The 12,288-nt window shown below is 40.5% G+C and overlaps 1 protein-coding gene across 1 annotated transcript in view; it reads left to right on the top strand.

Annotated features, from left to right (window-relative positions):
* The window catches only part of KLB (klotho beta), a 37,541-nt gene that overhangs the window by 6,411 nt on the left and 18,842 nt on the right, over window positions 1-12,288 (top strand). Inside the window, exon 2 of the mRNA XM_037064315.1 lies at window positions 9,645-10,155. Within this exon, the coding sequence (XP_036920210.1) occupies window positions 9,645-10,155 (511 nt within the window). The remainder of the gene's footprint in view (window positions 1-9,644; window positions 10,156-12,288) is intronic.

The following is a 12,288-nucleotide window of genomic DNA, read 5'->3' as shown; positions in this document are numbered from 1 at the left end:
CAACCTAATGTCAAAAAGAGGTAGATGTGCCAGGCTTGGAAAACACCATAAAGTGGGTGAATTTTACCCTACATTTTAGTATACATTTTGTCCTAAAACCAAACACAGGGTGTCATTTAAATATGTGTCATAAAGTGCTTTTTCTTATGTAATTAAAATAAATAATGTAACAGTGTTTATTACATGAGAACATGCCAATATTTATGTTTGTATATTATGAGTATTTTAAATATTCATAATTAATTTTCTGAATATTTATAGAAGCTTTACGTTCTTTAATAATAAAATAGACTATATAAATAAATATGTCAACATCTTTTCGTGTCCTACACAAAGATGATGAAATAATTTTTTAAATTCCTCAGGGGTTCAAGAGATTGTTTCATACTGTGAAAGAGGCTTTCAGGACAAGAAATATTGGGAAACACTAATCTAGGTCAAGACCTCACCAACTTGTTCCTGAGTCTGGGATGTTTATTTCTTCCCTATTTTCCCACCTCTTTGGAAAACTTTGTTTTAGCATTTTTTGGCATCCTTCCCTCAGAGAAGCTCACACAAGGCTGGGTATGTGTTAGATATTCAATAAGTAACTCAGTTAATTATTTCCCAACTAAAGATCTACTTATCCCAGGAAAGATTTAAAATGGCAATTGAACAGAAGTCGATTTCAGACACGTGGACTTCAGCCCAAACCCTGACATAAACATACAGTCTTTTGAGAACATCCAAATCAATTACTTATGCCTGCTTCTATGAAAAATCTTACATTGAAAGTCCATCTTGAAACAAGCTGCAGAATGTGGACCACTGTTAGCACTGCGTGGTGTGTTCATGAAGGTATTACTCTTTCAATTTTTGTCTTGTGACAATTTCCACAATTAAAAATAAAAAATAAAGTAGACAGTAAAGAGAATATTTTTTATTTTAAAATAAAACAATCACCTCTATATAAACACTTCTTAAGGGCTCTGTCAAGATTCTTAACCAAAATTTAGTACGAAAACTGAGAAACAGCTGTGAAAAAGCCACCATTCACATCCTGGCCACCCCTTCCCTGCCAGGATGCTGGGGCAACTGCTTTCCTGAACGGGAACACTGTGTGTTTCAGAGGCACATTTCAATGGATTAAAAGTCATTCTTTTTTTTTTAACATTTTATTTATTTATCTTTAGAGGGGAAGGGAAGGAGAGAGGAAGGAAACATCAATGTATGGTTGCTTCTCGTGCATCCCCTGCAGGGAACTGGCCCCTGCAGGAAACTGGCCTGCAACCCAGGCATGTGCCCTGACTGGGAATCGAACCGCGATCGTCTGGTTCGCAGGCCCGCGCTCAATCCACTGAGCTACACCAGCCAGGGCCTAAAAGTCATTCTTAAACCTCTTCTGCCACCCCCCCCCTCCAAGATCTTGAAGACTATGATATTTTGAAATGTAAAAACTAGAACAATTCTTTTTTCACTTTTCTTGGTTAGATGGAAGTGAAATCTTCAAATGTCATCTGAAATTACTTGCTTTCTCCTAAAATAAAGGAATTTTTAAAAACTCCCTTGTTGAAGTTGAGTTGCAAGACAATAGCATATCAAAATTAATTTTTGCTAAATCTTGTACTTAACAAGCTAGCCCAATTTTTCTGACAATAAAGGGCAGAAAAAAGAAGGTTGGAAAAAAACCTGTTATTTGCTACCTTCCACCACTTTCCTGTCCCATCCCACACCCCCCAAAAGAACACAGAAATGGGGAGGAGAAAGCACTGAGATTGGTCTTAATTCTTAAAGTGGAGGATTAAGAGAATTGTTACAGATAATTTTTGCCATTCTATACTACTATTTTTAATCATTATTATCATAAGAAGAATATTTTATTGCATACCTACGGCAGTGTCAGAAACTGTCTTCAGTACTTTTCATATAGTATCTCATTAACTTCTCACATCAACCCTACCAGGTAAGTATTCTTATAACCATTTTACAGTTAATGCAACTGAAACCCAGAGAAATCTGCCTGATGTTACATAGCTGTATAAGTCTTTTCAACTCCATAGTAAGTGTCAGAGCCAAAATTCAAATCTTACCCATCTCCATCCAAGCCAGCATGGGTCAGCTACCCAGCTTCAACGAAAGGGAACCATTTACAGCTTGAAACCCAGGGCGGCCACTTGTGTCAATATTGACTCCATAGATATTTGGCTTCACTTTGGCTATTGAAAGACCAAAATATTCTACCTACATGTTTTCTTTCTCCACAAAAATCTATGAACAGTTTATCCCTGACTCATACATTAACCATGAGGCTTTTCTTCTGTCCCATGATTCTAATTTTTATTTGCTCAAAACTTCAGTTTTCCATTAAAGGGATGTTAAATCACCTATGTGTGCCCCTGGAAATGCCATCTATTTAAGTAAATGTTAACACAATTATTCATTTAATTGGCTAATGCATAGTATGTATACGATAATGCCAACTCATCTCCAATAGGACCTGAGCCACCTCTAACAAAATATAGAAAATAATGATCAAACAAGTTAAAACTAGCATTCTTATAGATGTTTCTCATTAAATTTGAGTAAAAGATAAAAACTGCTTGCAGATAAGAACTGCCAAAGACAGTTTCTACAACCAGAATACCATTGTGAGATGGAAGAGTCACATAAAAAACCCATTTGTGGATGACAATTGGTATCTAAACCTTCAAGAGAACAATATTTACTTTTTCTAATCATTAAGTAGAAAAAGTTATACTTCAGTGAATGATTAACAAGAGTTTAAATAAATGTAATTATAAATGCTCAGAGAATAACATTGTGATCATGTTTAAACAGCTTGATTTGATATGAACACTCTCATACATGGAAAATCAGGCCCAACTGGAGATCAGAAAATATTGTTAAGTAATGGAAACAGTACTAGATATGAGGAACTTATGAAATGAGGGAAACTTTGCATTGGTTTATAGTATAAAATAAGATATTTAATGAATATAAAAAGGCTTAATGAGAAAACTTAACATTAGAATATTGTCTTTGTTAAGAGTATAATTAAAACTGCTGAACATTAACAACAATTCCGTTGCTAAGAATAGATCAGAACCATTTAACTTACTGACTAGTAATGAGTGCATCACAGAAGAAATTAAATTGGTGCTCGGGTTATTCAGTAGTGCTTCCTAAAAATGTTCTGGGGGGACTTTGGGGCTGGTGAAAACTGGGATCTTTCAGTGTTTGGGGAATCCATTGGTTGGTTCTTCACAGCATCATATCTTAACCAGAGCTTATGTGCCTGAGTCTTAAATAAAGGGCTGGGGTTTACTATTATCAGCTCCTCTTTCCTGTTAATCACATATGCATTGTATGTCTCCTCCTTTGCTTTTAAATATCAACCTATCATTACAGAAGAGACAAACATTCTTTAATACATAATGGAATCCAGAATAACAACTGTTGTTAAGTTTCTGGGTTTTTTCTTTGAGATTTTTGGAGAAACTGAAGAGGTGAAAACAGAGCGGTTACATTCACTGGTAGAAACTAAGTGTTTCAACCAATACTATTGACATTTTTAAACTACAAAAATAATGCATTTATAACAATAATGTATTTTTACCACAAGACATTCAAACAATCCATAGACATAAAGTTAAAAAAGGAAGTTTCCTCTTTAATTCTTACTCCCTAACCCCATTCCCCAGAAGTAACAAGTGTTGGCAGTTTGTTCAATGTCCAAATATTTTTCTATGCATATATAAAGACATATATACAGACCTTTTTAAAAAAACAAAATTTGAATTATATTGTAACATTCAGTTTTGGTTATCATTTCTGATTAACATAAAATTACTTTTATAATACTTATTTCTGTACTTCTCTCTCCTACTACAGGCTATCTAGGTCATATGGCAGGAGCTATTTTGTTCATTTTTTTTCTCCGTGTCTACTGTAGTGCCTTGTGTTTGTTAAATAAGTGTCTGCAGACTTTAAGGAAATAATCAATGTCAATGAATGAAGAGTAAAGCAAAGGATAAAATAATAGCTGTGGATTGAGGGAACTTAAAGAAAAGTGATTTCTCTCATCTGGCTTTTGAGAATGTGTGTAATTCCCGAAAGGGACCGCAGTTACAGAACCGAAGGTAATGCTGACGAAATCTCCATGTAGCGGGTCCTGGGGCGGCGCTCCAGGCTGCTTCTTCCCTTAGGGTGTTCCTGGCATCCAAACGCTGACACATGGATTTCCCTCACAGGCCCTTGTTTCAGGGTCAAGGCCATTAAACACTGCTTACATCTTCACCACCTGTTCAGTCACCGTTGGGTCTAAGATGCAAACATGTGTTTCAAAAGCATGTAATTTAATTTTCATGACTAGAAGGCTGAAGTACTTTGTTCTAATTCTAGCTTTGTCACTAACTGGGACTTTGGGCAAGTCATTTACTTCTTGGGTGTTGGCTACTCCGTTTATAATAGAACAAATGTTAATAGGACCAAATGACCTCTAAGTCCATCCTCGACCTCTGACACAGAACTTGGAGAAATACAGCCTGGGCTTGACTTAGCTCCTGAACTGGACTAGTTACTCTCCACCCCTTGGTTTCCTCTCCTTTAACAAGGAAATGATAATAGAGCCTACCTCGAGAAATTTAAATGTGTATTAGGTAAGACAGTACATGGAATCACTCAGAACCGGTGCCGGGAGCATTTGGCACTAATACATGCTACTTCTTGTCACTGTTTCTGTGATTGATTCTCTATGGCTTTGTAATTTCATCACTGCTCTGCTGTATTTGATCAAGGAAGTCACTCATCTTTAAGGATCATTAATAACAATGCTGTGTTAGGCATTATGCAAGCACAGCATCCCTGCCCTCTCCATCTAACATTGACACTGGTGTGAAGAGCACCATCCTCAGTCAAGACAGTCAAGTGTCGAAGCAGTGCATCAAGAATTCATATAGCCGCTGACACCAGTGAGGCCAGTATCCCATGCCAGTACTGGGGAGAGGACTGACATAAGTGTAACATACTGTGCTAGGCACTTGGGCGATGACATGGCTTTCTGAAAACTCCACATCTGCTGGCAAGTCTCCCAGGATCCTTCTAGGTGATCCTGAGTTCCAGGCATACACAGATATTTTCCTCTCGGCATGCAGAATGGGATACAGTACCTTCCTTGTAGGACTGTTCAGTTCTTTTAATAACCAAGTTCAGCAGAAAGAAAACATAATTTTAAAACAGTGTGGTTCGTGCCCAGTGGCCTTTCCCTCAACAGCTTCAAAAGTTAGAATTGAGACATCCAGAAAGCTGGAGGGTTTAGTAAAGTGATCAGTGAGGTCTGGGTTCAAATCCTAGCTCCACCACTATCCAACCTATGGAAACTTCAGTTTCTTCTCTAAAATGAGAAAAATAAAATCTGCCCGACAGAGGCTGTATTATGCAAAATATGTCTCAGGTGACCAACAAACTACTAGCTGGCTCCTAGTGGGAGTTCGCTCCACAAGTATCGCATGCCAGGCTCTTCCCTGGCTCTGTTTGCACAAATGGGGACACAGCGGATGCAGGCCCCTCACTCAAGAAGCTCGTGGGCCAGGTGTGCAGCTACGTGGTGCTGGCCTGACACTTAGTCTGGAGGCCCTCTGTAAAAAGCATGCATAAAACATATATCATAAACACAAAACTTGGTATAAATGTGAACTTTTATTTAGAATGAGGAAAATCTTACAACAAATTACTGTAGTCTTAGAGATTCAGACCCTTGTTTTCCTGAGGTCCCTTTAGGACATTTAGCTGAAATACTTACCTAGCAACGCTTCTCCTCACAACCTGACTCCTGACCCAGGTAGAATATCTCACAAGAACCCAGGTAAGTCAGGGCCCCTGAAGCTTCGGCTTCCTTGGGTTCATGGTAAATCTGCCTTTCTCGAAGGCCCCAATATGGGGCCTTATTTTTGTTAGTGTAAGAATTATATTCTTTGAGATTTTTAGAGTGGCTTTTATGTTCACTGTCTTCAACTCTTCCTTCTTAAATCCTGAGGAAAGACTTCAAGTTGCCAACTCAAGGTATTTTAGCTGTGATTATATTCTGACATACGGTCCTTTGCATGAAAAAAATTACCAACAGGATTACTCTTGTTAACTTCGGAATAACAAAAAGCTTAAAATATCATCCATTCTCTGTGGAATTGGCACGCGGACGTTATGTCTGGGCATGGAAGCTGGACTTCAGTAAAGCTCCAATTTGCTACTATTGATTTCTTCCAAACTCCCTCCTAATATCTGGGGGGAACCCACAGATGCTTTGTTTAATTAATTAAGGACTTTATTCTAGACTTTTTTCCCTTTGTGTTGCCAAGTTTAGATTTTGGCTCAGGTATTAATTTAATTTAGTAATATTATAATGGAAATCAGAATTCTATAACTTAATACTTTGTTAAATAGCTTTAACAACAAACAAGTTCGTAGTTCGCATGAAGTTAGTTCAGCCAAAATGTGAGTCCAATTACACACAGATTTGAAAATGTAACTTTTGGCAAACGACTGGAGGTTCCTTAAACATAGACAAACACATCACGCGAGGCTTGCTGACAACCCATGCCCTCCACAGCACTCGCAGCCACCAGGGCCCTGCCCGACCTCTCGCCCCTTCTTCATCTTTGTTTCCAAAGTTGTGCCAGCTATCTTATTTGCTTCCTATCACCCATAGAACTTATCTGAGCCTGGATTTCCAGGGGCATCAAAGGGAAGAGCTACCTTAGACTAGCAGCTACCTCTCAGAGACATGAGGCCCCAAGAGCTGACTCAGAAAAGAAAAAGCTGCTGACTTCCCCTTTCAGCTACTGAATTTAAAGAACAAAGGTTGAAGCTCCCTTAAATCAATCATTCCAAAGGTAGGTGGCCTTGTACAGATAGAGGGTAACCTTGGAAAGTCGCAGAATGACTGTTGTGCAAGGTTGCAGGGCCAGGTCGCTCTCCCCTGCTAACCTATGTTTGTTTTTTCACCAGATCTCCTTTATGAGCATTAGACCAGGGGGCACACGTAGATATCTGTTCATCCAGATTTACGTCGAAGACACTATCTCTGAGCAATACTTTCTACCCTGTTACTTGGCAAACAGGATCTAGTTATAAGTATAAGTGCGGCACAAAGAACCTCCCCCACATTCTCTACGAAAATGGAGAGGCCGTCTTCAGCCCAGGGCAAAGATAACCCTAGATACCTTGATAGCCTATGCAAACACCAGCGAAGGTTAAAGAGACACAGTGGAACATGAAGGTCACCTTGGGGCATGACAACACATTATATACATATATATATATATATATATATCCAGAAAACTTGCTTGAAAAGGTGCTGCAAAGGTACGTATCTGTTGTCTTTTAAGCTGTCCTATTTCTCATTAAAATGCTAAAGCAATCAAGATTTTATCCCCACTTAGGCCATCCTTAATATACTCACTAAAATACACAATAGAGCATCTACTTTAAAGAAACTCCTCCCCCCACTTCTTTTTCCTGTCAGACTGGCTTAATACATTGATGCTCATTCCATCCCACTCTCCCTTCAGTGTCTGGTGGCATCGTGTTTACAAGGCAGCTAGTTTCTGGCTCAGGATCCCACATGTGTTCAGAGCTTTACAGTTTATGCATCAGAAGTGCACGATATCCCTGAAGACAGGCGCTGGTGACTGAATTGACTGATTAGAATAAAGCAAAGCATTTTCGTAATGCATGACTGCTTTTGTTTCAAATCAGAAAAAATAAAAAAAACCAAAACGCTGTTCTCAAGGCTATACTTCATGGTTCCTGGCCCAGAAAAATGCAGAAAGAGCAGCTGAGACCACTGAAGCTTCCCCTGCGGTTCCTTCTAGAACCTCAGGGTGGAGGCAGGGGAAGAGGCCACAGCCTGAAGCCTCCGGCTCTCACAGGAGAGCATTCTTAAAGATCCTTGCGAACATTTAGGTGCCAAATGGCTCCAGAATGTTCCAATGAAAACCAAGTAAGATCAGATAGGCAGATGTACTACCTGAAGATAGCTACTGCAGAAAATCTTTCAGGGAATGATTTCAATGAGCTCTTCCTGCATAAAGAAATGAGGAACCAGTTTGGGGATCTTTACCCCTTACACGAGGAGAAAAAAGTAGTTTTCTTCACCTAACAGGGTTTGTAAAACACATTTGGTGTCCATAGGGAATAGTAGGTTTGAACCCTTGTGCATATATGATTGTTCTTGATCTACAAAAAGGCACTTTCAGAGAATTCAGTCCAATATAAAAAAAAAATCTCTCATGAGCAAAAGAAAAGCTAAGGAACAAAACTGTAAGCAGACTTTGTGGGTTAAAAGTAAGGGTGTGCACACTTGTTTAGAAACAGCCAAATAGAGGAGAAACTAGGAGAGCTGGAAAGAGGCAAGCAAGTCAAATGCTGGGGGAAAGAGAGACGAACTCAGATAAAAAATGATTTTATGACTGGCCCAGACAGAGGACTGGACATGGGCATTTAACTGGCCCAGAGTCCTTAATTGGAGTCCTTACTGTTTGTTCCTCATTCCAATAGAGCCCATGGCTCTTTACAGAAGCATGACATTTTTGCTTTAAATATCTTTTCATTTAATGCTTTATTTTATGCCATTTTATGTATTTCTCTTTCACACATTTTGGTCTTACTTTCCCATAAGATTATTGGCTCCTGAGGGCAAGTTCCTGTTCCATTTATTGCATCCTGTCAGGGCAGACAAGACAGACATCGAGTAAGCACCCATACCTACTAAACAGACTGAAAACCAATTATGAGGCTCTGTTGTAAGAACTCAGATGGAAATGTAAACTCTGGGAGGCCTAATAATAATAACACCCATCTTAGGCAGTAGCTCCTAGGTGCACTATTTTGTGCTACACATTTCATATAAACATTACCTGTACGTCTAAAAACAACTTTACACGGGATATTATTATTATTTTTAACTTCATTGAACAACTGAGGACATGAACAGATTTGGGGACGGTTAAGTGACTTACCTAAGACCACACATTAAATACCTGAATTTCAAGTCCAAGTGTGCTGACCTCAAGGCCCACACTTTCCCCTGGCTTTCTGCCTTGGACAGCCCTGCCACGCTTTTATAATAACAGCCATGATAGTTAAGGCTTCTGTAGAGGGTACTCGGTGCCAGCACTGTTCTGAGGCCCTTTCCATCCATTAATTCGTTCAATCCTCACAACAAGCCTAGGAGGTGGGCTCTATTATTATTCATTTACAGAATTTAGAGCCTGCATTATCCTGGACTTCTAAGGTAGAGCCAAAGGGGATTCTGTAGAACAATGAAAGATCACTGCTGTGTCTTTTTATCTAAAGGAAGAAATCCTATAATCCACACCATATCTTGCCTGCACCCAGCCCCAAGAAGTCCAGGGGAAGGCAATCAGGGAGAAGGGGAGTAAGATGGAGTTTGGACTACAGCTCTCTGCCTGCCTTTCAGTCATCCTACAGGAGGGGCTTGAGGGGGAAGTGGACAGACAGCCAAGTTTGAGGTCCTCAGGTTTCCGGGCAGCTTTTTGCTGCATCACCCTGTGCTGCCTTCACTCATTTGTCCATGAAAAGACCTTCCGCCAGCCAAGTCAGAGCCCTTGTAAGGACCAAAAAGGTTAATAATATTTTCTTCTCCTTAGGCTCATTCGAGAGTTTGGCATAACTACAACACAAATTTCCGCCCACGTCAGAAAGGTTGGTTATCTGTCACATTGGGATCCCATTGGGTTGAACCCAACAGACCAGAAAGCATGGAGGACATACTCAAGTGCCAGCAGTCGGTGGTCTCTGTGCTCGGGTGGTTTGCCAGCCCCATCCACGGGGATGGCGACTATCCGGAGCTGATGAAAAAGCAGTTGCTCTCCACTCTGCCCCTTTTCTCTGAAGCAGAGAAGAAAGAGGTGAGGGGCACAGCCGACTTTTTTGCCTTTTCCTTTGGGCCCACCAATTTTAAGCCCCAGAACACCTTGGCGAAAATGGGGCAAAACGTGTCGCTCAATTTAAGAGAAGTGCTGAACTGGATTAAGCTGGAATATGGCAACCCCCGAGTCTTGATCACTGAGAACGGCTGGTTCACGGACGGTCATGTGAAAACAGAGGACACCACAGCCATCTACATGATGAAGAACTTCCTCAACCACGTTCTTCAAGGTTGGTTGTCCATTAGCTCAATTTTTAAGAAGTTTTTTGAATATTTATGCTATAGGATATTTAAAGTCACCTTTATTTTTTTCATCTTTATTGTATTGTTTTCCATTACCAATTAGTCCCATCGTGTTTACAAGGCAGGTAGTTTTTCATTAGACCTCCCTTCCCCCAGCAATCACCACACTGTTGTCCATGTCCATGAGTCCTCTTTCCTTTTTTACTCATTCCCTTCACCCCCTAACCTCCCCGCACCCACTAGCTGTCATCTATCCTCCATCTATGAGTCTCTTCCCATTTTCCTTGTTAGTTCAGTTTAGTCATCAGATTCCACATATGAGGGAAATCACATGGTATTTGTCTTTTTCCGACTGGCTTACTTCACTTAGCATGATGTTCTCCAGGTCCATCCACGGTGTTGCAAAAGGTAAAATTTTCTTCTCTCTTTACAGCTGAATAGTACCCCATTGTGTAAATGTCCCATAGTTGTTTTACCCACTCTCTACTGATGGACACTTGGGCTGCTTCCATATCTTGGTGATTGTAAATAATACTGTAATGAACATAGGGGTTCTTATGTTTTTATGAATTAGCGTTTTGGGTTTCTTCAGCTTGGTATATTCCCAGCAGTGGGATCACTAGGCTGAACGGCAGATCCATTTTTAATTTTTTGAGGGATCTCCATTAAAGTCACCTTTGAGTGCCTACAATTACTATCGTTGTTGCCGGCCTTTTGTCCAATGGTGACAGAATTCTTTAATGTTACCCTCATGTCCATTTTTAATGAAAGCTTGAGAACAAAATAATTTTAGACTATAGATGAATCCTTAATTGACAACAAGATGCCGCTTCATTCTTTCAAAAAGGACATCCAGCTAAGAATGATATATCCAAAGTTTTTTAACAGGAGCGCCTTGGTCTAAAATGCTGGCCGCGTTCTTGAAACTGTGCTCCTTTCATTGTGCCACACGCCTAACTGACGAAAAGTTCTGACGACACAGAATGAGCCCCGGTTGTCGAAGCTGAGTCATTTCTGCGGACCCTGGATATTTCTCGGACCCTCAACTATCCCCTCACTCCTTTCCCATTACTCAAGTGGTGACATCTACAGGTGGCTGACTGAAATGATGGAGGAGACCAGTTCAACTTATGATGGTCTGTCTTGCAGAGTTGGGCTGCATTTCATGTAAATATAAAGGCATTCTCATGGATCCTTCTAAAACTCTCTTTAAAAGCCACACGCCTGGGGGGAATATCCCACATTCTGCTGAAGAGGGTCTTCAGGAAGGGCCCTCAGTGAGCACAAGACCCTGTTGCCCAACCTCCAGGAACGGGCGTCGTGGAGCGGAGCCATGCCCAGGCACGGGCTCACGCACTCAGGGGCCTCCGGAGCAGGGGCCTGTGCCAAGGCCACACACTTGGGAGGAAGGGGAATCATTTCCCAGGTGTTAACTTTCTACCTCTCCTCAGCACCCCACAATACCAACAGAAATCTCATGGCCAAGACTGTCTACCTTTAAGAAAAGGGTGTCAGTGATAAACGCCCAAAATGCAGAAGCAAGGCATTTCTGTGAGAGAAATGGAAGCTTGTAGTTTAAAAAAAAAAAGGTTCCTGACTGATTTGGGGTATCTTGCTTTTACTGCTGCTGTAGATTTTCATATCTCATTTTTACCCAATTCCTGAATCCGAGTGTTAAAGTTAGAAAGGCCCAGAGAGATCGTATTTTCCCAACTTTTCTGTTGACAAGTGAGGAAACTAAAGTCAAGAAGCTTGCCCAACAGTCCCCTCTCACCTCCTGCCCCTAAGCCCAGTGAGTTCTGTACAACTTTCTCCTCCTTGTATTTACATTCACTGATGTTAATTCTCGAAGCTGATTTTTCAGTCCCTGGAGGATAGTTTCCTAGAAGACAGCGTGTCCACAAATGGGAACCAACCCAGACTTGGAACGAGAAACTCTCCATCCTAAGCAGACTCTTGTCCCAAAGAGTTCTGGGAACTACCATGCCCCCTGACGCAGATTTGCACCTTAAGTCTCAGGAATATCTTCAGTTTAATGCTTTCGCTGTGTCATTCACTTGTTGGGGGAGGACCATTCTGGATGAAAATAACTGCCACTTTTCAAAGATAAACATGAATTT

Source organism: Sturnira hondurensis, unplaced genomic scaffold (assembly GCF_014824575.4).
Source record: "Sturnira hondurensis isolate 20B ecotype Veracruz unplaced genomic scaffold, ASM1482457v3 Scaffold0015056, whole genome shotgun sequence".
Classification (NCBI taxonomy): domain Eukaryota; kingdom Metazoa; phylum Chordata; class Mammalia; order Chiroptera; family Phyllostomidae; genus Sturnira; species Sturnira hondurensis.
Note: the sequence above shows the minus strand (reverse complement) of the source record. Positions and strands in the feature narration are given on the sequence as shown.